Source organism: Amblyraja radiata, chromosome 38, assembly GCF_010909765.2.
Source record: "Amblyraja radiata isolate CabotCenter1 chromosome 38, sAmbRad1.1.pri, whole genome shotgun sequence".
NCBI classification, from domain to species: domain Eukaryota; kingdom Metazoa; phylum Chordata; class Chondrichthyes; order Rajiformes; family Rajidae; genus Amblyraja; species Amblyraja radiata.
Window position 1 is genome coordinate 5,197,033 of NC_045993.1, and position 25,522 is coordinate 5,222,554.

Consider the following 25,522-nt stretch of genomic DNA (forward strand, 5'->3'; position numbering starts at 1 on the left):
CCGTTCGGCGCGGAGGCGGGAAGAGCGGACGCTGAGTCCTGTCAGCGGGCGAATTAGCCGATCTTCGCCCAAAGTTCACCACCCTTTCGGATTCTTTTTCCAGAAGTAATGGCGAATTATATTTATCATGCACTGTTATAACTGATTACGATCGATTTGACTGGATGGTGAATGACATCGCAACGGAAGTAACGGTTTTGTCAAGCGATGAGTGGCTGGGAGTCCTGTCAATAACAATCTTGTTTGCTGATTGCTCTGGAGATCTTTGCACACAAAATGCTGGAGTAACTCAGCGGGGCAGGCAGCATCTTTGGAGAGCAGGAATGGGTGACGTTTCGGGTCGAGACTCTTCTTCAGGCTGACAGTCAGAGGAGAGGGAGACAGAGAGATATGTGGATGGGTAAGGTGTGAAAAGGACAGATCAAAGCAGACAGTGATCAAGGAAATGTAGAATGGATCATTGTTAGCTCAAGAGTGAGGTCAAGGAAAGAGCATTCACGTCACGGCACTGTTTCCACCAATCTTTCCACCACCACGTACAAGAAGAGCAAGACAGACAACATTGTGTGCAGATGCCGAGAAGTGTGTTCTAATCAAAGATTATACAGGAGCGGCTCATCTAGTATCTTTGGTTCTAATCTTGTGTGTGGACTCGATAAGAAGAAGAAGCTCAAGAGTCTTATGTCCCAGATACAACAATGAAATTCTTACTTGCTGCAGCACAACGGAATATGTAAACAAAGTACACTGTAAACAATATAACAAACGAGAAGGGAAAAAAAGTTCAGTGTGCATATACAGTACAGTAAAAAAACAAAACAGAACCCACCACCACAATATACGACATAGAAACATAGAAAATAGGTGCAGGAGTAGGCCATTCGGCACTTCGAGCCTGCACCGCCATTCAATATGATCATGGCTGATCATCCAACTCAGTATCCCATACCTGCCTTCTCTCCATACCCCCTGATCCCTTTAGCCACAAGGGCCACATCTAACTCCCTCTTAAATATACCAATGAACTGGCCTCAACTACCTTCTGTGGCAGAGAATTCCACAGATTCACCACTCTCTGTGTAAAAAATGATTTTCTCATCTCGGTCCTAAAAGACTTCCCTCTTATCCTGAAACTGTGACCCCATGTTCTTGACTTCCCCAACATCGGGAATAATCTTCCTGCATCTAGCCTGTCCAACCCCTTAAGAATTTTGTAAGTTTCTATAAGATCCCCCCTCAATCTTCTAAATTCTAGCGTGTACAAGCCGAGTCTATCCAGTCTTTCTTCATATGAAAGTCCTGCCATCCCAGGAATCAGTCTGGTGAACCTTCTCTGTACTCCCTCTATGGCAAGAATGTCTTTCCTCAGATTAGGAGGCCAAAACTGTACGCAATACTCCAGGTGTGGTCTCACCAAGACCCTGTACAACTGCAGTAGAACCTCCCTGCTCTTATACTCAAATCCTTTTGCTATGAATGCTAACACACCATTCGTTTTCGACAATCGATAAACTATTATACAACTATCTTACACTCCTTGTCGAGGATGTATTCAACCCCCCGCGTTGCCCAGCAGTCCCGAAAATCCCCCAGGGTGCCCGTGGACAGTCCCTCTCTCACACCACCCGGGCACGGACGTAACTCCAGAAAAGGGGCAGGCAGCCGACTCGGGCAGAGCCCTCTTTCGCCTGGCGCCGTGACTCGCGGGTGGCCAGCTTGGCCAGGCCCAAGAGCAACCCAACCTGGACATCCTCGGCCCTACCCTCTCCCCTACGCACAGGGTGTCCAAAGATGAGGATGGTGGATGAGAAGTTCAGCCAGAAGGCAAAGAGCAGCCCCTTTAGATAATGGAACAGGGGCTGCAACTTCACACACTCCATATACACATGGTACACAGACTCTTCCAGCCCGTAAAAGTTGCAGACGGCTGGCGAGTCTGTGAACCGCGAGAGAAACAGGTTGCAAAGGACTCCACGGTGCAGTACCCTCCACCCAAAGTCCCCGATGTAGAGGGAGAGAATGGTATGAACGTCGAGCTGTAGTCTATAAACAAGTGTTTTTATTGTCCAAGTGGTCCAGTGAGGAGTGGAGAACCAGTTGGATCACATCCTCCATTGACCTGTTGTGATGGTAGGCGAACTGTAGTGGGTCGAGGTTCTTGTTGAGATAGTTGATATGCACCATAACCCTCCTCTCAAAGCACTTCATCACCACGGACGTTAGTGCCACTTCCCTGGTCAATAGTCGTTAAGGCAAGTCACGTTATTCTTCTTGAATTATTGATGCCCTCTTAAAGCAGGTGGGACCTCAGACCCGAGTAGTGAGAGGTTGAAAATGTTGGCAAAAACTCCAGCCAGTTGGTCTGCACAGGTTTTGAGAACTCGACCAGGTATACCATCAGGTCCAGGCGCTTTCTTAGGGTTCACCCCACTGAAGGATCTTCTGACGTTGACCTCTGGGACTGTGACTGTAATACCATCAGGGCGTATGGGGGCTCGGAAAGGCACATCAGTGGCCTCCATTTCAAAGCATGCGTCAAACGCATTGAGCTCGTCAGAGAGTGATGCTTCGCTGTCGCTTGAGCTGCCTCCTGATTTCCTCTTGTAGGAGGTGATGGTATTCAAGCCCTGCCAAAGTTGCCGAACATCTGCCTCGTCCTCCAGCTTTGAGCGAAAGTCCCTTTTGGCCTTTTTGATCGAGCAATAGGCATCCTTGATGATCGTATAGCAGTGGTCAAGGGCGATTAATTCTCTGGTGCTGCAGGAGACATGTTGGTGGTAGTTTGGGAGTGAATTTTTCAGGTTGGCTTTGTTGAAGTCCCTGGCTATGGTGGTAAAACAGTTCCTTCCTACACAGATCTTTAGTTTAGTTTTGAGATACAGCGCGGAAACAGGCATTTCAGCCCACCAAGTCCTCGCCCACCACCGATCCTCACACACTTGCACTATCCTACACACTAGGGATAATTTTAACAAAGCCAATTAACATACAAACCTGTTCGTCTTTTGGAGTGTGGGAGGAAACTGGACCACCGAGAAAAACCCCATCCGGTCACAGAGAGAACGTACAAGACAGCACGAGTGGTCAGCATCGAACCCGGTTCTCTGGCGCTGTAAGGCAGCAACTCTACCGCCACTGTGCCGCCCACTGATCCGTCAACCATGCTGGCGTCTCACTGACATTGGGACTTTCTTTCAACTCAGGAGGTTTGCAGTTGTTGTAGTGATCACTATTATTCTCAGTTAATCAGTAGACCAACCTTAACCCTTGCCAGTGCAAATGAGGTAATGAATTGGCCTGAACATGAGCCCAATTGGACTGAATTCACAATGTTGAAACCATCCATTTGGCCTAATGCCCGATGTGAGCCCAGTTATTTCATTTATGCATCATTTTTTATCCTCAAATCTTTAAATATATCAATGCCATTCACTTCAATACTCCCGTGGGAGTGCTTTACACATGCATACTGGCTGGACGAAGCCATTTCTCTTGAACTCCTTATAGGTTTCATTATTGATCACCCTATATTTATAGACTACCAGTACTGGTCGACCTGGCAATTGAATGCATTTATGTATGTTTACCTCATCAAAAATGTACAGTATGTACCCTTAGGATTTGCTTGAAATTTGCGATTATTTTATTCTTCTGTTATCTGCCCTCTGGAAGTTAAAAAATTGCCTTGTTTGAAATTGGGTTTAACTATTAATAGTTATGGTTTACTTAAAATTTGGCCAGTTTCAATTCATTTGTATTTCTTTCATTGAGAATTTTTTTCTATGGAATTTTTTTCTCAGTCTCCATCCTACTGTGCACTCATGGAGATAATATATTGAACAATCCCTGTCCCAGGCATACACTGGCCCTATCCCCGAACTCTATCTCCGTTACATTGTTGACTGCATCGGTGCTACCTCCTGCACCCATGCAGTTTTCATGGACTTCATCAACTTCACCACCAATTTTCATCCTGCACTCAAATTGACTTGGACCATCTCCGACACCTCCCTCCCCTTTCTTGATCTCACAGTCCCCATCACAGGAAATAGACTATTGACTGACGTCTATTACAAACCCACTGACTCCCACAACTATTTCAACTTCTTCCCACCCTGTTTCTTGTAAAGACTCTATCCCCTACTCACTATTCCTATTCCTCCATCTACGCTGCACCGAAGATGAGGTGTTCCATACTAGGACATCCTAGATGTCCTCATGCTTTAGGGAACGGGGGTTCCCCTCTCCCATCATAGATGAGGCCCTCACTCATGTCTTCTCAGTACCCTTGCTCCCCCTCCTAGTCGCAACAGAGACAGAGTCCCCCTAGTACTGTACTTACCTTCCACCCCATCAGCCGTCGCAAACAACACATAATCCTCCGAAATTTCCACCACCTCCAACGGGATCCCATCACTGGCCACATTTTCCCATCTCCACTCCTTTCTGCCTTCCACAGAGACTGTTCCCTCTGCAACTCCCTGGTTAACTCATCCCTTCCCACCCAAACAACCACCTCCCCAGGTACTTTCTCCTGTAACCAAATAAGATGCAACACCTGTGGCTATACCTCCTCCCTCGACTCTGTCCAGGGACCCCGACAGTCCTTTCAGGTTAGGCAGAGTTTCACTTGCAACTCCTCCAACCTCATCTACTATACGTTGTTCAAGATATGGACTCTTCTACATCGGCGAGACCAAACGCGGACTGATCGATCGTTTCACGGAACACCTTTGCCCAGCCCGCCTGAACCTACCTGATCTCCCGGTTGCTGGACACTTTAATTGTTCTTCCCATTCCTACACAAACCTTTCTCTCCTAGGTCTCCTCCGTTGTCAGAGTGAGGCTAATCGGAAATTGGAGGAACAGCATCTCATATTTGTCTTGGGCAGCTTACAGGCCAGTGGTATGAATATTGATTTCTCTAACTTCAGGTAGCCCCGGCATTCCCTCTCTCTCTATTCCTCCCCCACCCAAGTCACACTAGCTTCTCATTTTCACCCTACAAGCAGCTAACAATGGCCGTTTCCTTTATCATCATTACTTTTTTGCATATATTTCATTCTTGTTCTTTATATCACCGTCTATATCTCTCGTTTCCCTTATTTCTATCCAGTCTGAAGAAGGTCTGGACCTGAAACGTCACCCGTTCCTTCTCTCCAGAGATGCTGCCTGGCCCGCTGAGTTATTCAAGCTTTTTGTGTCTATCTTCGAGATAATAAACAAAGTCGATACAGGGAGAATCCAAGGTCAGGATTGATCGTGGGTTCCTGTTTATTCAGAGATTGAAAGGACATGGAGATAGCGCAGCCATCTTCTTCATAAATGGCTGAGCTGTCTTCTCCACTTCCATTTCTTACAGGTATCAACATTCGCATATAGGGTGGTGGATATATGTAACAAGCTCCTAGAGGAGGTAGTTGAGGCAGGTACTATAGCAACATTTAACATACTTTTAGACAGATACGTGGCTAAGATAGTTTAGTTTAGTTTAGATATACAGCGTGGAAACAGGTCCTTCGACCCACTGAGTCCGCACCAACCAGAGATCTCCGCACATTAACCATCCTACACACACAAGGGACAATTTACACTTATTCCAAGCCAATGACCTACAAATCTGTACATCTGTGGAATGTGGGAGGAGATCGAAGATCTCAGAGAAAACCCCCGCAGTCATGGGGAGAATGTACAAACTCCGTACAGACAGCACTCATAGTCGGGATCGAACCTGGGTCTCCACCGCTGCAAGCGCTTTAAGGCATCAACTGTACCGCTGCGCCACTGTGCCGGTGGTTTAGAAGGATATGGGCCAAACACGGGCAAGTGTGACCAACGTAGATGGGGCATTTTGGATAGTATCGGCAAGTTGGGCTGTTCCACTGTTGTATGACTCTTGTATGACTATAATTGATATCATTTAGGTAGGAGACATAAGGACCAAGAGGAGCAGCAGAACTAAAATATAATTCTGCCATGATCTAATTGAATGGTGCTACAGGCTCAAGGAATAGAATCGTTTATTTCTATAGTTTATTTCAAAATTTGTGTTCTTAAATTTGTGAACTGTATGGAAAAGCATTTGTGCTGTTATTAAAACAACTGATCCTCTGGCTTGATATGAGAAACTGTATTGGACAGATGTTTTAACCTGCTAAATTTTCATTTTCTTCTTAGGTGTCCCTCAGGATCAAGGATGACCTGCTTCTACTGCACTTCTGTGAGATTGTGACTGATGTGGCCAATTATGGACCTGCAGACTCTGTCACAAGTGGACTCGATAAGAAGAAGAAGCACTAAATGAGAAGGTGGGCAAGATTTTGTTTAACACATAATCCAAAGTCAGCATACCGAATCTTTACAGCACTTACAACACTGAATAGGAAGATTGTAAATGTAGGTTCTGGAATCCAGAGACATGTGCCCATAATCTAGATTGACATTGTAATTATGCATTTAAAGAGTGCTGTACTGTCAGTGATACCTATGACATTCACACAAAGAGCTGCAAGGATATCGGGTGCCACAGGCTGGTTAGGAAAACATCTGCAGTGGGAAGATGATCGAAGATTTCATTAGTAACATGGTTGGAAAATTGATAATACAATTCACAAGAGCTAACATGGATTTATAAAATGGAAATCATGTTTTCATTCAGCTGTTTTTTCGAGAATTTAACGAGCAAAGTTAATTAGGGGAACTAATGGAAGCAGTGTGTTTGGATCTTCAAAAACAAATTAATTAATACAAGAAATTGTAATACAGAAATTTGTAGTCATATGACTGGTGTTTATATATGAGTATGGACTGAGGTTTAATTAATGACTAGAACAGAGTTGAGGATTAAATGGGCCATTCATAGGTTGGCAAGCTGTAACTAGTGGAGTGCCACTAGGATCAGTGATCAGGCTTGTGTCATGTTGCATGTTTATCAATGAGAGGACCATGTGCAAAATATTCAAACTCGCTGACAATTCAAGCCAGTGGAACAGCTGGTAGAGCTCTTGCCTCAAAGCACCAGAGACCCAGGTTCGATCCTGACCTCGGGTGCTGTCTGTATAGAGTTTGCACGTTCTCCCTGCATGACCTCCAGCTGCTCCGGTTTCTTCCCACGTCCTAATGACGTGCAGGTTAATTGCCTGCTGCAAATGACCCCATAGTTTGTAGGGAATTGGATAACATAGAACTAGTGTGAACGGGTGATCTATGGTCAGCATAGACTCGGTGGGCCGAAGGGCCTGTTTCCATGTGTGTGTCTAAACTAAACTAAGTGGGAGAGTGGATACAAAGAAGCTGCAAATTAAATATAGACAAATTGAGGCTTATGTAGTAGGACAGGGAACTGCAGATGCTGATTTACAAAAAAAGACACAAAGTACTGGACCAATTCAGCGGGTCAGGCAACATCTCTGGAGAACATGGATTGGTGACTTTTCAGGACAGGATCCTTCTTCAAAGCATATACTGCTGGAAAATATAAAGTCACCAACGTTTTCAGCCAAAAATAGAAAAACATGCTTTTAAAAAATGCTGAATGACTGGGAAATGTTTGTATTCGTGTTTTATGTGTCATTCCTAACTGTCACTATATGTCATGTTGTCACTTGCGGGCGGAGCACCAAGGCAAATTCCTTGTATGTGAATACTTGGCCAATAAACTTATTCATTCATTCTCGGTTTTTGGTACATTTTATCAATTCTCAGTCCATGTTAATATAGAATATATCTGCAATCCTGAGGCCTAATTTTCTGAGGGAGAGGAATATTCCCACAGAATGTTAACAATGACTTATTTGTCAGCCATCCTGGTCACAATTGCATGGTGGTATCTGGTTTGGATTTCCAACATGGATCCAGTTTCATCTCTTCACTGAAAGATTTCATGATCAACATTGTTATTGCAATGACCAACCACCAGAGGACACCATGCAGCAAAAAGTCAGTGTGTGACTCACACTCTTTTAAGAACATTTAAGTGAATAAACCTTCCACCTACCATTTGTATTTTTCAATTAGTAATTGGGCAATCTAACCCAGACAAAATAGAGTGACCACTGTAGTTGGCACTTTTATAAAGCCTCTGACTATTTTCATTAACCACCCACTGTGAAATCCCCATCAACTTCACCCACTGCAAACTGTGCTCAGTCACACTCAGCAGCTCCCGGTTCAGCTAAACCTTTAAAATTTCTATCCTGTTTTTAACAAATCCTTCAGTGGCCTCCCTGCCTCCTCTAGCCCACAGTCTTCAGGGATCTCTATTCCTTCAGCTGCTGACTCTTGCGTTCCTGATTTAAATGGCTTCACCATTTGTAGGCATGCCTTCATCTGCCAAGATCCTAAGCTCTGACGTTCTCTACCTAAACCTCTTTGCCTCTTTTTCCTTTGCAAAAAAACAACTTACCTTTAAACCTGGAAACACCAGGAATCTTAATCAAAACAACATGTGTTGGGGAAAGCTAGCGTGTCTGGCACCATCTTGAGACTTACTTGGGTCAAGACCATTCCTCAAACTGAGAGTCAAAGTGGAGGGAAACTAAAGGTATGAAAAGGCTCAGAACAAATCAGAACTGGCACCGATGACCAACAAAAGGTGGAGTCCACAATTGCCCAGTGTTGGCTGTGGAAGAGGTGATAACGAAGGGATGCGTGGATGTGGACAGTAGAACTGGCAGGACGACTAGGGGGGGAGGAGGGGCAGAGAGAGAGAGAGAGGGAACGCAGGTGTTACATGAAATTAGAGGTCAACGTTCATACAACTGGGTTGTAAGCTGCCCAAGCGAAACGTGGTCTGTCCATTCCCACCACAGATGCTACCTGATCTTTTGAGTTCCTCCAATACTCTGTTTTACCTTTAAACCTACCTCCTGGACTAAGCTTTTTATCTCTCCCAAATTTTATTTAATAATTTCCCCATTGAGGTCACTGCAGAGACGTACAGGTTTGTAGGTTAATTGGCTCGGCATAATGTAAATTGTCCCTAGTGTGTGTGTAGGGTAGCGTTAGTGCGCAGGGATTACTGGTTGACGTGGACTCGGTGGGCCGAAGGGCCTGTTCCACGCTTATCTCCAAACTAAACTAAAAGCCCTGTGACGTTCATCATTAAATGTACATTACAAGTAGCAGTTCCAAATCATAATGCAACCCACGCAGCTTGTTCTCGACTGCTTGGCACATCTTAACTCATAATCTGCACGTGACCAGCAACTCTTAACCTTTGCTTTATATAGAACTCAGCATCCGTCTGGTTCCTTCCACATCCCACGTGTCCTTTCTGACCAGCTCGGGAAGAAAGCAATCTTCTTACGTCTTACCCAGAACTCAACACCTCGCAGTGCAGCTCTGGTGATGTCAATCTGGATGGTGTGTTCCTAAATCTGACCTGTAGTCATTGTATTAATTGGCAGGATGTGGACATTATCAAGACCAGAATTTAAAGCCTATTCCTGACTGGAATTGAACTTAATTACATTACTGTGGATGGGATTTTCCTACCTAAAATGTATCTGATGAACCATATGTTTAAGAAAGAACTGCAGATGCTGGAAAAATCGAAAGTAGACAAAAATGCTGGAGAAACTCAGCGGGTGAGGCAGCATCTATGGAGCGAAGGAATAGGTGACGTTTCGACCCGAAACGTCACCTATTCCTTCGCTCCATAGATGCTGCCTCACCCGATGAGTTTCTCTAGCATTTTTGTCTACTTTCTGATGAACCATATGTACTTTTAAAACAATTTGATGTTAAATTAATTTAAATTAAACTTTAAAAAAAATTAAACTATATTTAAATGCCACGGCTACAAAGTTAGGGTTTGAATGCACATTTTCAGATCATTAGTCTGCATTTCCTGAATATTAGCCTGGTAACCCACTCTACTACAGTACTTTAGATAAAGAGCGGGACAGACAGCATCTCTGTAGAGAAGGAATGGGTAACATTTCAGGTCAAGACCCTTCTTCTTCTTCAGTGTCTGAAGAAGGGTCTCGACCCGAAACGTCACCTATTCCTTCTCTTCAGAGATGCTGTCTGTCCCGCTGAGTTACTCCAGCATTTTGTGCCTATTTTCGGTGCAAAACAGCATCGGCAATTCCTTCCTACACTTCTGCAGTACCTTACTGCATTTAGCCAGGCTGACACTTAAAAGAGGAGAGACACAGTGAGCAAACAGTTAAAAGTTAATAAAATCTGTTATGGTGTGTAATGGATCTCTGTATTGTAAGCTCAGCGAGACAAAGATACTGATTTAGCTTGTGATGTTTGGAGGGAGCGGACTTGTGACTGTTCATACATTTCCCAAACACACCCAACCCCACTCCAGGAAGTAACTGCTGCAAGATGCTTCCTGCAATCCATTTATTGACAGGGGTGTTATTGGTCCAGTGTCAGGGTGGGGAACTCCCGACACGGGAAAGAATAGTAATTCTCTTCAAAGTAATCTGTGACCCTGGAATTAATTGTTTCTCTCTTCTATAAAGGGAACTTCATTGCAAGTGCAAAACTATTTCCATTTCATCTCTTCTAGTATTGAATGCGACATTCCAACATCTGAAGAAGTTCAGAAAAACCTCTGAAGGTCTGAAGACCCAAAACGTCACCCATTCCTTCTCTCCAGAGATGCTGCCTGGCCTGCTGAGTTACTCCTGCATTTTGCGTCTATCTTTGGTTTAAACCAGCATCTGCAGTTTCTTCCTACACATTCCAACATGTTTCATGATCGATGTATATTTCTTCCAACCTCATCATTGGATTTGTTGCTCTCGATGTGGCCTCCTCTAGTTCGGCGAGACCAAGTGTAGACGAGGTGACCGTTTTGTGTGGGACACCTGCGTTCCGTGCGCAATTGCTAGATTCAGCTTCTCATTGTGGGAATAACATTTCAACACTCCTCCCTGCTCCCACGCTGACCTGTCCATCCTCAGCATTTTCTGCTGTCACGGTAAGGCCAAACAAAAAGTAGAAGAAAACACTGCATATTCCACTTGGGTAGCCTCCAACATTGAATTTTCTAATTTTACGTAACTCACAATCCCTGTGTTCTTTTCTCATTCCAACAGATCCACCTAAGTTTCATCTCTCTCTTTGTTCTTCTTTTCCTATCCCCAGTCCCCATGTTACCTGGATTTGTTACGCTCCCCCTTCTAGCTCCACCATGGTGCCTGTCAGCTGCTGGAGCTGCTGCCTCACAGCATCAACCGACTCCAACTGGTCCAGAACGCAGCCGCCCGACTCATCACCCACACCAAATCCTGGCATCACATCACTCCAGTCCTCAAAAAACTTCACTGGTTTCCCATCTCCCACCGGATCACCTACAAAATCCTGGTCCTCACCTACAAAGCCCTCCACCATCTGGCCCCCCCATATCTCACTGACCTTCTCTCCCCCTACCAACCCTCACGGTCCCTCAGATCCACATCAGCCGGTCTCCTCTCCATCCACAAGTCCAACCTCCGCAGTTTTGGGGACAGAGCCTTCTCCAGGGCAGCTCCCAGGCTCTGGAACTCCCTCCCCCAACTGATCCGCAATTCCGTGTCCCTCACCATCTTCCAGTCCCGCCTCAAGACCCATCTCTTCACCTCTGCCTATCCTTAGCCCCACGTCCCCGTCCCTTTTCATCTGTGCATTAATTGCCTCATACTGTGTTTTGTATTGAATTCTGTCTTTACTTTGTGTACTAGTCATGTCTCTACTATTCATTTCATTCCCCTTACATGTTTTTCCTCTACATGCTCAATGTTTGTAAGGTGTCCTTGAGACTCTTGAAAGGCGCCCATAAATAAAATTTATTATTATTATTATTATCAGAAACCCAAGCCTTGGGTGTTATCTGTGTGAAGTTTGTATGGGAACTGCTCTGCCCAGGATAAGAAGGCTCTGCAGAGAGTAGTGCGTTCAGCCGAACGCACTCTGGGAACTACACTTGCCCCCCTGCAGGAACTATACATCAGAAGGTGCAGATCCAGGGCCAACAAGATCATGGGAGACCCCTTCCATCCCAGCAACCGTTCCAGCTGCTACCATGCTGTGAGAACGGAGAGGATGAGAAGGAGTTTCTTCCTAGAGGCCATTAGGACTATAAACTCCTATCTCACCAGGGACTAACTTTACTGTGCCACTCTACTGTTGTGAGTGTCTTTTTTAAATTGCTGTTTTTTTCCTTTTTCTTCCCTCCCACAAATATGTAATATGTGAATATGTGATTCTATTCCATTAAGTTTGTAATTTGTTTGTTTGTTTTTTGCACAATTCGCGAGCATTGTCACTTTTCATTTCACTGCACATCTCGTATGTGTATGTGACGAATAAAGTTGACTTGACTTGATGTTCTCCCTGTGTCCACATTTACTCCAGAATTTTGTGTCTTTTCTTGGTTAACCAGCATCTGCAGCTCCTTGTTTGGACTAGTTTATGTGCGATGTGGACTGCTACACCCATCAGATAGAGGAACTCATCCCGTTACTTGACTGAGATTATACAGAGGTGGATAATTGAAAACAAATTATTATCATCAAGTTGAACTGGGAGGATTCTTGATTGTAATTGCAGTGAGAGAAGGGCTGAACATTGCAACAATGCCACCATCGGTTGCACTACTGTTAATTAGTTTGTGAAGACTTAATTTGCTTATAGACATTGAAGCAGGGAATGAATTACAAGTGAAGCAATAAAACAAGCTGCTGGAGGAACTCAGTGGGTCAAGCAGCATCGGTGAAGGGAATGGACAGAAGACGTTTCAGGTCAGGACTCTTCCCCAGAGTGAAAGAGGGTTCAGAGCTGAAATGTTGTCTGCCCCTTCCCTCCACCGTTACCTCCTGTCTCGCTAAATTCCCCCAGCGCTTTGTTTTATGCTGCGTCTGCAGATTCTTGTGTCTCTCTGCTGGAGGATGTCAATGGGTCAGGCAGCATCAGTGGAGGGAAACGGACAAGCCATGGACGTTTTGGGTCAGGACCCTTCATCTGGACTGGGCTCGGATGAAACATGATGCAGAATCTTGACCCGAAACGTAGACTGTCCATTTCCATCCACGGAAGCCGCGGAGCTCCTCCTGCAGTCTGTGTAGAAACTGCGGTGCTGATTTACATAATGTGCTGGATTTACAATGTGCTGGATTCACTCAGCGTGTCAGGCAGCATCTCTGGAGAACATGGATAGGTAACGTTGCAGGTCAAAATCCTTCAGTCTGAAAAAGGGTCCCAACCCGAAACCTCACCTATCCATGTTCCCCAGAGAGGCTGCCTAACCCGCTGAGTAGTACTCCAGCACTTTGTGTCCTCCAGCAGAGCGATTTTTTGCTCTGATTCCACAATCTGCAATCTCTTGTGTCTCCATCTACTAGTGAAGACCAGGTACAAGTGTTTCATCCTCAGGATTGTTGTTCAAGAGACTTTAATACAAAATGTTTACATGTTACAAGCCATTCACTTAGCGACTCACTGAAAGACGGCATCAATACAGGTACCAACTTGAAATCTCTCCAGGGTGCATGGAATTCGGATGCCAGAGACTGTCTCGAAAGACATGCCATTTCCTCTGTCCCCAAGAGCTCTTCTTATCATTAGCAAAAAAAAAAAAAAAAAATCTGAGAATTTATGTCCTCATGAGAGTTTTTGATGCAGTAAATAAGAAGAAACCGTCTCCAGTGACTGGAGGGTCGACAACGGGGTGATGTGAATGTAAGATAATTGGCAAATATGCCAGAAGGGAGATGGGAGAAGAATCCATTTTTTATGCAGCCTGTTGGAACAATCTTCAATGTGGTGACTGGTAGTCTGGTTGCAGCAGATGCAGTCGTGGTTTGCAGAAGGAAATTATTCGACAAGGAAAGAGTTGCTGTTTATAGGGCTATGTTAAAAGGCAAGGAAGTGGAATACATTGAAGAGTTTTTTTAAAACAAAGGTTGGCAAAGGAACGATGGTCCAAATGGCCTTCTGTTGTAACTTGATCAGTGGTTTATCATCTCAGTCGTGTAAAATATTGGACATGAAGGGCATCATGGTGTTTCTGACTGAGAGTCAAGAATTATCCAATGGGAGAATTTACATTTCAACAGGCTTTGAGTAGGCATGGCTTCATGAGGATTGATGCGTAGGAAGGAACTGCAGATGCTCGTCATATGCCAAAGATAGACACAATATGCTGGAGTAACTCAGCAGGACAGGCAGCATCTCTGAAGATTGAAGAAGGGACTTGACCCGAAACGTCACCCAGCCTGGTAACTCACTCTACTACAGTACCTTAGATAGACACAAAATGTTGGAATAACTCAGCAGGACAGGCAGCATCTCCGCAGAGAAGGAATGGGTGGCATTTCTGGTCAAGACCCTTCTCCTTCAGAGTCTGAAGAAGTTACACCAGCATTTTGTGTCTATCTATGAGGATTGATGTGCCAGGTGACCAAAGGCACAACTAAGAGGTGGGCAGTTGAAGCGAGGAGGTTATGTGATTGGACTTCCAGGAATGTGCCCAATTAACGATGGCTTCCAGAAAGTACAATTACCAGTCTGAAGACGGGTCTCGACCCGAAACGTCACCCATTCCTTCTCTCCAGAGTTGTTGCCTGTCCTGCTGAGTTACTCCAGCTTAATTTTGTGCCTATCTTTGGTTTAAACCTACACATTACCAGGATCAGGGCAGAAGTGGGGTGGGAGATTGCAACCTTCACGTGGTCCGTCCTGTTTCGACAAATGCAATCAACCTGGTGTGCACAATCAAAGAAGATCAAATAGAACAAGCTGTCCTACAACTTTAGACTGTGCACGCCATACGCAAGAAGGGCAGAAGTCATAAACTCTGACTGACACTCCCTGTCTGCCCGTTGGGAGTTTGGCAATGCATAATCAGAAGAGCTAGAAGCTTTGGCTTATAGGCAGAGGTTGGATAGGTTTGGGTTTTGTTCTTTAGGGCATAGGAGGCTGTGGGGTGACCTTATTGAGATATACAAGATCATGGAGGGGGGTATGAATAAAGTGACTCTTTTTCCCAGGGTGTGGGATTCTAAAACTAGAGGGAATTGCCTTAAGGTAAGAGGAAAAATATTGAAGAGAATACTCAGGGACAACTTTTTCCTCTCAGAGAGTCGTCTATATCTGGAATGAGCTGCCAGTGGAAGCTATAGGCGGGTACAATTACAAGGTTTAAAAGACATTTGGACAGTAAAATGGACAGGGAGGGTTGAGTGGGCTATGGGCCAAATGCAGGCAAGTGGGACTAGCACAAATATAACAAATTGGTTGGCATTGACAAGGTGGCCAAATGGCCTGTTTACATGCTGTACAGCTCCATGACTATGAGTAAGAAGCAGATGTATACCTGGCTCCGAAAGCATATTACTACAGACTCCAAACTGGAGTGTGTGGGATTAAATAAGGTTCTGCTTTCAAAGCGCAGTTGTACTTGAATATGATGTCACTGGAAAGCAGTTGCATGAGCATTAATCTCTTGCCCCTGGCACATTTTGGTGACTCTATCTTGCAATCACTGCCAAGCGGAGCACAGGCCAAGTCCATGATGTCTAAGGTGGGGGAAAAAATCCTGTGTAGAAAGTACCACAGAATGAGTCATGTCCCCGTGGAGGGAACCCATTATGTTGCCTACTTGTAGATGGCCTAGGTGCCAGACACTAATGGTGAAGAAATGGAATCCTGGAATTCACAGAGGCAAGCATCCAGGAAGATGTAAAATAGTAAAATAAAAAGGAAACTGGTTTTCAGCTGTAGTGCTTCTCTGCTTTGGCGAGCTGGCAGTACATCACCAGGGAGAAGACAAGGCCCATTATCTACAGAGGAAAACAAAACACATTCATTAATTAGACCAGAAGTAACTGGCACTCTACCAGTAGTCCAAATCTGACCTCTCACCAATACCGTGTCTTAGAGGCTTGCATGGGAAAGCAGGGGAGGCAAATCCTGTCTGGAGTTTTCCCTGTGACCGCGTGGGATTTCTCCTTGCGCTCCGATTTCCTCCAAAACTCCAAAGACATAGAGGCCTGTAGGTTCATTGGCTTCGGTAAAAATTGTAAATTGTCCCTCGTGTGTTAGGATAGTGTCAGTGTACGGGGTGATTGCTGGTCGGGGCGGACTCGGTGGGCCTGTTTCTGTGCTGCATCTCTTAAAATCTCTTAAAGTCCAAAAGTCTAAAATCAAAAGCACTGAGGCAAAGGGTGGGTTTATTTTGTTCCTAGTGTGTGTAGGATAGTGTCAATGTGTGGGGTTGGCTGGTCGGCGCGGACCCGGTGGGCCGAAGGGCCTGTTACCGAGCTGTATCTCTAAACTAAACTAAGCATAGAGCCTAGATCGGGTAAGTATTACACATTGTTTCTTAAGGAACACTGGTGAATCAGATTTGTTTTTTTTACAACAATCCAGGAATAGGGCAGAATGGATTGATTGATGGTGGGACTTCTAAGGAGGTTGGTGAAGAAGGTAGCTCCAATAACCATAAGAAACTCCATACCATCCAGGACAAAGCTACCTAACTGAATGGCATTGGTACCCATCCAGCAGCCCATACAGTCACTCCCTCCACTCTTGTAACGTTCATCATACACAAAAGCACTCCAGTCACTCACTCAGCCTGTTCTAACATCATGTCCCAAGCTCACTATCTGTGCACGGAGATTGGAAAACAGTGGTGTGAGCTGTTGAGGCAAAGTTCATTGATCGTTCTATTATGTCCTGTACCCCCTTTACCGAATTCTTGCAAGGATAGTATGGTGCAACACAACTTTGGATTTAAATCCAACTATGGGTTGGGTGAGGTGGGGGGGGGAGGGGGACGAGAGGTATGTTAGCTTTCATAGCAAAAGGATTTGAGTATAGGAGCAGGGAGGTTCTACTGCAGTTGTACAGGGTCTTGGTGAGACCACACCTGGAGTATTGCGTACAGTTTTGGTCTCCAAATCTGAGGAAGGACATTATTGCCATAGAGGGAGTGCAGAGAAGGTTCACCAGACTGATTCCTGGGATGTCAGGACTGTCTTATGAAGAAAGACTGGATAGACTTTGTTTATACTCTCTAGAATTTAGGAGATTGAGAGGGGATCTTATAGAAACTTACAAAATTCTTAAGGGGTTGGACAGGCTAGATGCAGGAAGATTGCTCCCGATGTTGGGGAAGTCCAGGACAAGGGGTCACAGCTTAAGGATAAGGGGGAAATCCTTTAAAACCGAGATGAGAAGAACTTTTTTCACACAGAGAGTGGTGAATCTCTGGAACTCCCTGCCACAGAGGGTAGTCGAGGCCAGTTCATTGGCTATATTTAAGAGGGAGTTAGATGTGGCCCTTGTGGCTAAGGGGATCAGAGGGTATGGAGAGAAGGCAGGGATGGGATACTGAGTTGGATGATCAGCCATGATCATATTGAATGGCGGTGCAGGCTCGAAGGGCAGAATGGCCTACTCCTGCACCTAATTTCTATGGTAATTCAATTGGTAAATATATACAATTCCTGAACCATTCAAACAAAATTCATCCGACATTTTCGGAGACTATACAAATTTTTTACATTTGTCAAATTTCACCAAACAGTCCCCCACCAGTGCCACTCTGTGGCCCCTGTCCAAGTAATAAATATATACAATGTGTACACAGTGCGAAAATTTCCATCTGACATTTCAAGTTCCACAAAAAATGTCCCCCACCTGTGCCACTCATGTGGCCCCCTGGCGTGGGATACCTTCCCTTAATTTAATTTAGTTTATTTTGTGTGTATAGGAACAAAATAAATATCTCCACTTTTTTCTTTTTTTTTTCCTCTCTTTTTTTCCCTCTCCTCTCTAACATCTTTATTCACTTTTTGGCCACACTACTTTGGTAGTCTAGGGGTTCTGTCTTTTCACCCATCACTTTTTCTCGTTTTTGTTATTTCTCTTTTCTTTTCCCTTATTTTCACATTAAAAGGTTAAAATTGAAGCTGTACAATAATTGTATAATTTTATATGCCGAATATTTTATTCTTGTACAATTGCTTCTAATAATTTTTTTTATTTTTTTAAAAAATAAATAAAAAATAAAATATTATGTGCTTTACCTGTAGCACTGGGATGCAAAGTCCAAAGATGCAGATAGCCACAATGTTTTCCTTCAGCCACTTGATAACCTTGTCGTAGCATGGCTGTGGGCAGCAGAAAAGCAAGTTAAACCCATGAGTGAACATAGTCCTAAAGGAGCAGTCTATGAAGGGGAAGAGGAAATAAATGATAGGGACAGATGTGGTCAAGACATCTATTTTGCAGCCAGATGTATTAACTTTTGACTTACGTCTTTCCACCAGGTATCAGATGTGCTGGAGCAGTCGCTGACCAACTTGAAGCAGCAGGACGCAGGCACCTTATTTCCATTCAGGACAGAAAACCAGTCTTCATAGCTGACGACACCGCAACACCGGAACTGCGCAGGGAGAGGAGATGCACGCACAGGGTTAGTGTCACTTCTGATCAAATCCCTAACCAGCGAGAATCGATGGGGATGTCCAGCAACTAACTTACGTCTGTCTGCACGATGTCCCAGCCATTGGTTAGATCATTGTTCCCGGATGTGTTGTAGAACTGAAGACCTCTCTTCAGCTCTTTCTTTGCGTACTGGTTGATCTAGGATGACATCAGTTTAGTTTAGAGATTCAGCCCACCGCGTCCACGCCGACCCATTCACAGGAGTTCCACAGGATCTCTCACTTCCCCATCCGCTCCCTCCACATTGGGGCAACTTACAGCGGCCAATTAACCTTCAAACACGTCCTTGACATGGAGGAGGGTAGAAACCAGAGCACTTGGTTGGAGGAAACGCGTGCAGTCACAAGGAGGACGTGCAAACTCCACACAGACAGCATCTGAACCCGGGTCTCTGGCACTGTGAGGTAGCAACTCTACCAACTGTGCCACCCTATTATAATGAATCGGTCTGGAGTCATTTGCTCCATGGCAATAGGATTCGATACAATTCTCCACTTGACTACCACAGAGACAGACGTTGACTGGGCTTGATATCGCACAGTGTGAGTCGATTAATCAGAATTAATCGCAGATACCAAATGTTTGGAGCCAATAAATAGACCTTAGCAAACCAGTTGGCTCCAATAACAGATCCTAGTTGATTAATCAAAACCTCTAACAGAGCACAGCTGATCAATCGGTGACCATGCCGAGGAGTGGTGTCAATTAATTAAATCAATGGTCTGAGGTTTGCACTGCATGTTATATTAGTAAAACACAGAGTGAAGGAGGGAACTCAGCAGGCCAGACAGCCTCTATGGAGGAAATGGACAGGTGATGTTTCAAGTCAGGACTCTTCTTTAGTTTGAAGAAGGTTCCTGTCCCGAAGCATCACATGTTCATTCCTTCCATGAATACTGCCTGACCCGCTGAGTTCCTCTAGTACCTCGTCTTTTTACTCAAGATTTCAGCATCTGTAGTATCTTGTACGATACAAATACAACTTTATTTATCTCAGGAGGGAAATTGATCTGCCAACATTCATAAAAAACACAAAATGCATGGAATGCACGAGAAAGTGACGAGTGGAAAGGCTTGGGGGATGCGCAATGATGGGGGGGGGGGGGGGGGGGAGGGGAGTCAGCCTCAGTCTCCCCATGACAGAAGGGGGAGGAGTTGTACAGTTTGATATCCACAGGGAAGAAGGATCTCCTGTGGCGTTCTGTGCTGTATTTTGGTGGAACCAGTCTGTTGCTGAAGGTGCTCCTCAGGTTGACCAGGGTATCATGGAGGGGGTGAGCTGTATTGTCCAAGATGCTCTGCAGTTTGGGCATCCTCCTCCCCTCCAAGACCACCTCCCATGAAGCTAACTCCACCCCGAGGACAGAGCCAGCCCTCACGATGAGTTTGTTGATCTGTGTCTCCTTGTAATATTAGTACTTGGGTTGGCGAACCGCGAGGAGGTTGATGTTAAGGGCCTGTCCCACTGTACGAGCTAATTCAAGAGTTCTCCCGAGTTTCCCCTGATTCAAACTCGGAGAATTACGGTAATAGCCATTCGTAGGTACTCGGGGCTCTCGTGGAGATTTTTCACAGTGCTGAAAAAACTTCACGAGTTTCCGCATTTCCCGAGTACCTGCCGTTAGCATTACGAGCCGCTACGAGATATCCACGAGCTCCGACGTAGCCGCTACGTACATTCTACCTACTTACCGCGAGTTTGATTTTTTTTAAACTCGGGAGAGCTCTTGAATTACCTCGTACAGTGGGACAGCCCCTTTGGTGTTTTTTTGGCCGAACCATTGAAATGGACAAAATTCCTGAAATCGACACTTACTTCATCCTGGCAGCAGAGGAACAAGATTCCGACAATCATTTCAAGGAGGAAGATGATCAGGAGAACCACAAAAAACTAGAGGAAAGAGAAAAGTTTTTAGAGATCAGACTGGGAAAGTGAGTCTGGGCTTTTGCCCACCCCTCACTGCCCTTGAGCAGGGAGCTCGCTGGCCCACTGCAAGACTCAAACACATTTCTGTGGGTCTGCAGTCATATGTTGGCAGGGAATGCATATTTCCTCCCCAAAAATGAATTAATGAATTAATGGGCTGATAACTCTGTTATCAGACTTCAGAATGGCTCCTTCCTAAACCAAGGGTACTGTCCGATTCATCTAGACCCCGAAGTCCACATTGGAATTTGTATGTGGAACTGTTGTGCTGGAATGCTGAGAACTATATTCTGCACTCTGTGTCTCCCTTTTGCTCTGCCTATTGTACTTGAGTTTGACTTGGTTGCAATTATGTTTAGTATTAGCTGATTTAATTGGAAAGCATGCAAAATAAAGCTTTGCGATATGATACAATAGGAATTTTATTTATCCCAGGAGGGAAATTAGTCTGCCAACAGTCTAAAACACAGCAAGAAACATGAAACATAGAATTAGTCAAGTCAAGTCAAGTCAAGTGAGTTTATTGTCATGTGTCCCAGATAGAACAATGAAATTCTTGCTTTGCTTCAGCACAACAGAATATAGTCGGCATGAATACAGAACATATCAGTGTGTCCATATACCATTATATAAATATATACACACATTAATAAATAAGCAGATAAAGTGCAAATAAACAGATAATGGGCTATTAGTGTTCAGAGATTTGTTTCAGTTGAGTTTAATAGCCTGATGGCTGTGGGGAAGTAGCTATTTCTGAACCTGGACGTTGCAGTCTTCAGGCTCCTGTACCTTCTACCTGAAGCGGGGAGATGAGTGTGTGGCCAGGATGGTGTGGGTCCTTGATGACGCTGCCAGCCTTTTTGAGGCAGCGACTGCGATAGATTAAAGTGTCGAGTAGAAAGTCCAGTGAAACTCCCATTTCACTGAACCTCGGTAGATGTGACAATATTACACCTAAACCTGCAGCAGCCTGAAGCCGAATGTAACCGTGTACTTACACTGAGCAGGAGACAACGGTTTTCAATCACAGCCCCGATGCAACCAAGAAATCCCACGATCATGATGACGGATCCCGCGGCAATGAAGAAATTGGCAACGGTGAGAGATGGGAAGGATGAGGAGAGAGTCACAAAGTTGCCCTGCGTAACCACCAGCCACACGCCGACTCCCAGAATCCCACATCCGCTCAGCTGTATCAAAAGACAACAAAAGTGTGTTTATGTAGCACCTGAAACGTGGCAAATTCATCGTAAGCGCTTCATGAATAAGTCAGCAAAGACAATTTTACGCTGAGACACAGCTGATCAATGAAGGCCCTTGTTCCAAAAGCCTTCTTCACCACACTATCGACCCGCATCCCTCGGATCCAGGCAGGTGAAGACAAGGTTGTAAACACAGGTGTGATTAAAATGAGGTTTTAAAACGATTCAGGATCTGAGCAAAACCAGCATGCATAATCCACCCTGCATATAATTATATATATCTTTGCTCAAATTGTCTTGCATTAAAGGCCACCTGACTATTTGTATTTGTATCTGAAGAAGGGTTTCGGCCCGAAACGTTGCCTATTTCCTTCGCACCATAGATGCTGCCTCACCCGCTGAGTTTCTCCAGCATTTTTGTCTACCTTCGATTTTACAGCATCTGCAGTTCCTTCTTAAACATTTGTATTTCTAGCTGCCTTCTTGATTAGTAGGGGTGTCACGGGTTATGGGGAGAAGGCAGAAGAATGGGGTTGAGAGGGAAAGATACAATACAATACAATACAATACAATTTTATTTGTTGTCATTTGAACCTCATTGAGGTTCAAACGAAATTTGGTTTCTGCAGTCATACACACAAGGAAAAGAACCAAGACACAACACAATTTACACAAACATCCATCACAGCGCATCTCCTCCTCGCTGTGATGGAAGGCAAAGTCTTATCTCTCCCCTGCACTCCCCATTCTCCTCCCGATGTCAGAGTCAAAGCCCCCGGCGGGCGATGGTCAGTGTCCCGTGGCCATTTAAAGCCGTGCCGGGCGATGATGTAAGGCCCCGCTCCAGGTACTCTTCAACCCCGCAACTCGGGCGGGAGAAGTCGCCGTTGCGGAAGCCCCGAAAAGCGGTCTCCCAGAAGGGACCCGCGGGCTCCCAGTGTTACTGTCTACCAGACCTGCGGTTGGAGCCTCCGAATCTCCGGGGGTCGGGTCGCAGCCGCGCGCCACCACAGCTCCTCCCGCTCCGGACTCGGCCAGCTCCACGATGGTGAGTAGGTCCGCAGGCTCCGCGACTGGAGCCCCAGGTCGTTCCGGTTGGAGGCCGCTCCACGGTGCTCGGCCCCAACGACAACGGAGACCCGACAGGGAAAAGGTCGGGTTCTCCTTACAGGGAAAAGATTTTAAAAGTTTCCCCCCCCACCCCCCGCCCCCCACACACATACCCAGTTAAAAAATAAATAAAAACTACATTCAAACGAGACAAAAAATAATAAAAAGACAGACGGACTGCAGAGGCCGCTGAGACGTGAGTCACGCCGCCCACCCACCATTGATCAAACGGCGAACAGAACAAGGTACGACTCTTTGGGCGACTATTCACGGCCATACAGGCTTCATGTACCCCGCGACATGTCACCAGGGTGCCGCCAGGTATGGTCGTGAGTAGTCCCCTTAGTCGCCCAAAGAGTTGGAGCGTCTTTCTGGTCGCCGCTGGATTTTCAACATGTTGAACATTTTCGGCGACCTGCAACGACCTATGACGGGTGCCGGCAGTCACCGGAAAAGTCGCGTAAGTGGGACAGGCCCATAAAGCTCCCCAAAGTCTTGGCAGTTCGAGAGTCAAGAGTGTTTTATTGTCATATATTCCACACAGAACAATGAAATTCTTACTTGCAGCACTTCAACAGAATATGTAAGCATAGTACTCTGTAAACAATATAATAAATGAGAAAAAATATATATATATACTGAACTTTTTATATATATGTATATATAAAGTTCAGTGTATATATACTGAACTTTTTAATATATATACACACACACACAAACGAATACACATTAAAAATAACAAACAAACAATATTAGTGCAAAAAGACAAAACCACTGCCCTCAAGTCTACAAGGCTCAGAGGTTATTTGGAGGTTGTCGTGTTTAATAGCCTGATGGCTGTCGGGAAGAAGCTGTTCCTGAACCTGGACATTACAGCTTTCAGGCTCCTGTACCTTCTTCCCGATGGCAGGAGTTTAGAGGGAGTTCAGATGTCCTGCAGAGGCACAATGTCCACACACGGACAAACACAGAATTCACTGGAAAATAACCATCGCTTACCCAGAAGATAAGGTTGAAGATGAACAGTAGGTACTTCATACACTGCAGGCAATGTTGTCCCATGATGAGCTCTTCAACCTGACGAGAAGAGTAAAAATACAATGAAATAATACACCTTCACTGTGTTTCCCCTCACCAGCCATATTTTGCACAACAGAGTTCAGGGCATATGTAATTTTCACATCACTTTGAGAATCTAAAGAAGTACTTTTAGTCTGAAGAAGGATCTCATGCTGGAAGTCAATGAGCAGATGAAACAACAAAGGGGGAAAAAACAGTGAGAAAGAGACTCACAGAACTCTAAAAGCCGGGGGGACTGACAGAACCGGTCAAAGAGGAGGATAAATGGAACTAAGATCAAAGACAGGAGAACTCACAGAAGTCTGGGTGAAGAAAGGAGGACCAAGGAAACATCTGAAGACAGGAAAACTCACCGAAGTCAGTCACAAACTCACTGTGGGCAGCACAGTTGCCTCACAGTGCCAGAGACCAGAGAAGTGTTGTCTCACGCTTTGATCCTGATCTCTGGTGCTGTCTGTGTGAAGTTTGGGTTTGTAGGTTAATTAGTTTCCATAAATTGCCCCTCGAGTGTAGGGAGTGGATGAGAAAGTGGAATAACATAGAACTAGTGTGAACTGGTGATCGATGGTCGGCATGGACTTGGTGGGCCGCAGGGCCTGTTTCCATGCTCTCTCTCTCTCTCCAACTCCGGGCGAAGAGAGGAGAGAACTCGGGTCGAAGGATCGCGGGACTCTAGGTGATGAGAAGACTCCGAGAATTCACGAAGGGAGCAGGACTCATCAAACTGTCGAGGGGTGATGGGGAGAGAGAGGGACTTCACACAGAAATGGAGAGAGGGAGCAGAGTTGATAGAGTGATGGATGATGGAGATCTGGTGTACGGGATTGCGGAGACAGAATCTAAAGGATGATGAAGTGAGTGGGGGAAGAGAGGCACGGGGAGAGAAAGTCTACAAATTCATCAGTGGATACACACAGAATGCAAACGAGCTTTAGTCTTTGCCCCCCAGGGCCCTTTCACAAAGTGCACTCATTCTGTGGCCTTTTACCATATTTGTGTATGAAGTAAAACTCTGAATCGTCACATGAGGTCTGTTACCCATTTCCTCTGGAATGTGCTGGAATTTGCTGGAATTCCATTAAGAACTACAAGCTAAACAACAAGGCACGTAGATTAATCACAGGGGCACACAATACAGTCACAAGGTCACGCTCAAAGAACGGTCAAACATTCAATCTATCTTAGCCTTCATCATCGTTCCCTAACATGAAAATGATGTTGCACAAGCAATTTGTTTTGCTTTCCCCCCATTTTATAATAAGCTTGCCTCACTCTTGCCAGAATACAATTCCGTTAGTTAGTACTGGTAGCTTGCCATTACCATGCATTGAAGTGCAAAGCATTTTAACATAGTGAAACAGCTCAAAGCTTTCACAGAAAAACTCACACCAGCTGATGATGGGACCTTAGGACAAAGAAGAAGAAGAGAGAGAAAGAGAGAAATGAGAGAGAGAAAGAGAGCGAAAGAGAGAAAGAGAAAGAGAGAGAGAGAAAGAGAAAGAGAAAGAGATAAAGAGATAAAGGGAGAGAAAGAGAGCGAGAGAAAGAGAGAAAGAGAGCGCGAGAAAGAGAGAAAGAAAGAGAGAGAGAAAGAGAGAGATGGAGAGAGCAATGGAGAGAGGTTGGGTTGGGACGGGACTGGAGGCTGGATCCTTGGAACTGAGGACACTAACAAGTCTATAAAAATAACCTATTAGCACGTGCAGGCAGAGGAGATTGGTTTAACAGCTTTTTTCCACGAGTTGTA

At 45.1% G+C, this 25,522-nt stretch overlaps 1 protein-coding gene and 2 long non-coding RNA genes across 5 annotated transcripts in view; 1 reads left to right on the forward strand and 2 right to left on the reverse strand.

The window, feature by feature from the left end:
• On the forward strand, window positions 1-11,188 carry LOC116967033. Of its 2 annotated transcripts, none has more exons than XR_004410122.1 (3): window positions 1-105; window positions 6,178-6,308; window positions 10,526-11,188. It is a non-coding gene; the product is annotated as an uncharacterized LOC116967033 (long non-coding RNA). The 2 variants fall into 2 exon arrangements; XR_004410121.1 differs by lacking the exon at window positions 1-105 and adding an exon at window positions 117-400.
• LOC116967034 overlaps window positions 6,303-25,522 on the reverse strand; it is a 23,242-nt gene continuing 4,022 nt past the window's right edge. Inside the window, exon 3 of the long non-coding RNA XR_004410123.1 lies at window positions 6,303-7,087. This is a non-coding gene — a long non-coding RNA (uncharacterized LOC116967034). The remainder of the gene's footprint in view (window positions 7,088-25,522) is intronic.
• The window catches only part of LOC116967032 (tetraspanin-4-like), a 34,189-nt gene continuing 22,026 nt past the window's right edge, over window positions 13,360-25,522 (reverse strand). The window contains exons 1-8 of one of the 2 annotated variants that reach the window (XM_033013474.1): window positions 24,129-24,148; window positions 23,695-23,772; window positions 21,382-21,573; window positions 20,270-20,344; window positions 18,490-18,591; window positions 18,263-18,391; window positions 18,033-18,116; window positions 13,360-15,779 (exon numbers count right to left, since the gene is read on the reverse strand). In XM_033013474.1, the coding sequence (XP_032869365.1) occupies window positions 15,711-15,779; window positions 18,033-18,116; window positions 18,263-18,391; window positions 18,490-18,591; window positions 20,270-20,344; window positions 21,382-21,573; window positions 23,695-23,757 (714 nt within the window). In that variant the 5' untranslated portion in view covers window positions 23,758-23,772; window positions 24,129-24,148 and the 3' untranslated portion in view covers window positions 13,360-15,710. Of the gene's footprint in view, window positions 15,780-18,032; window positions 18,117-18,262; window positions 18,392-18,489; window positions 18,592-20,269; window positions 20,345-21,381; window positions 21,574-23,694; window positions 23,773-24,128; window positions 24,149-25,522 lie in introns of those variants that run through there. The other variant, XM_033013473.1, reaches the window with a different exon arrangement.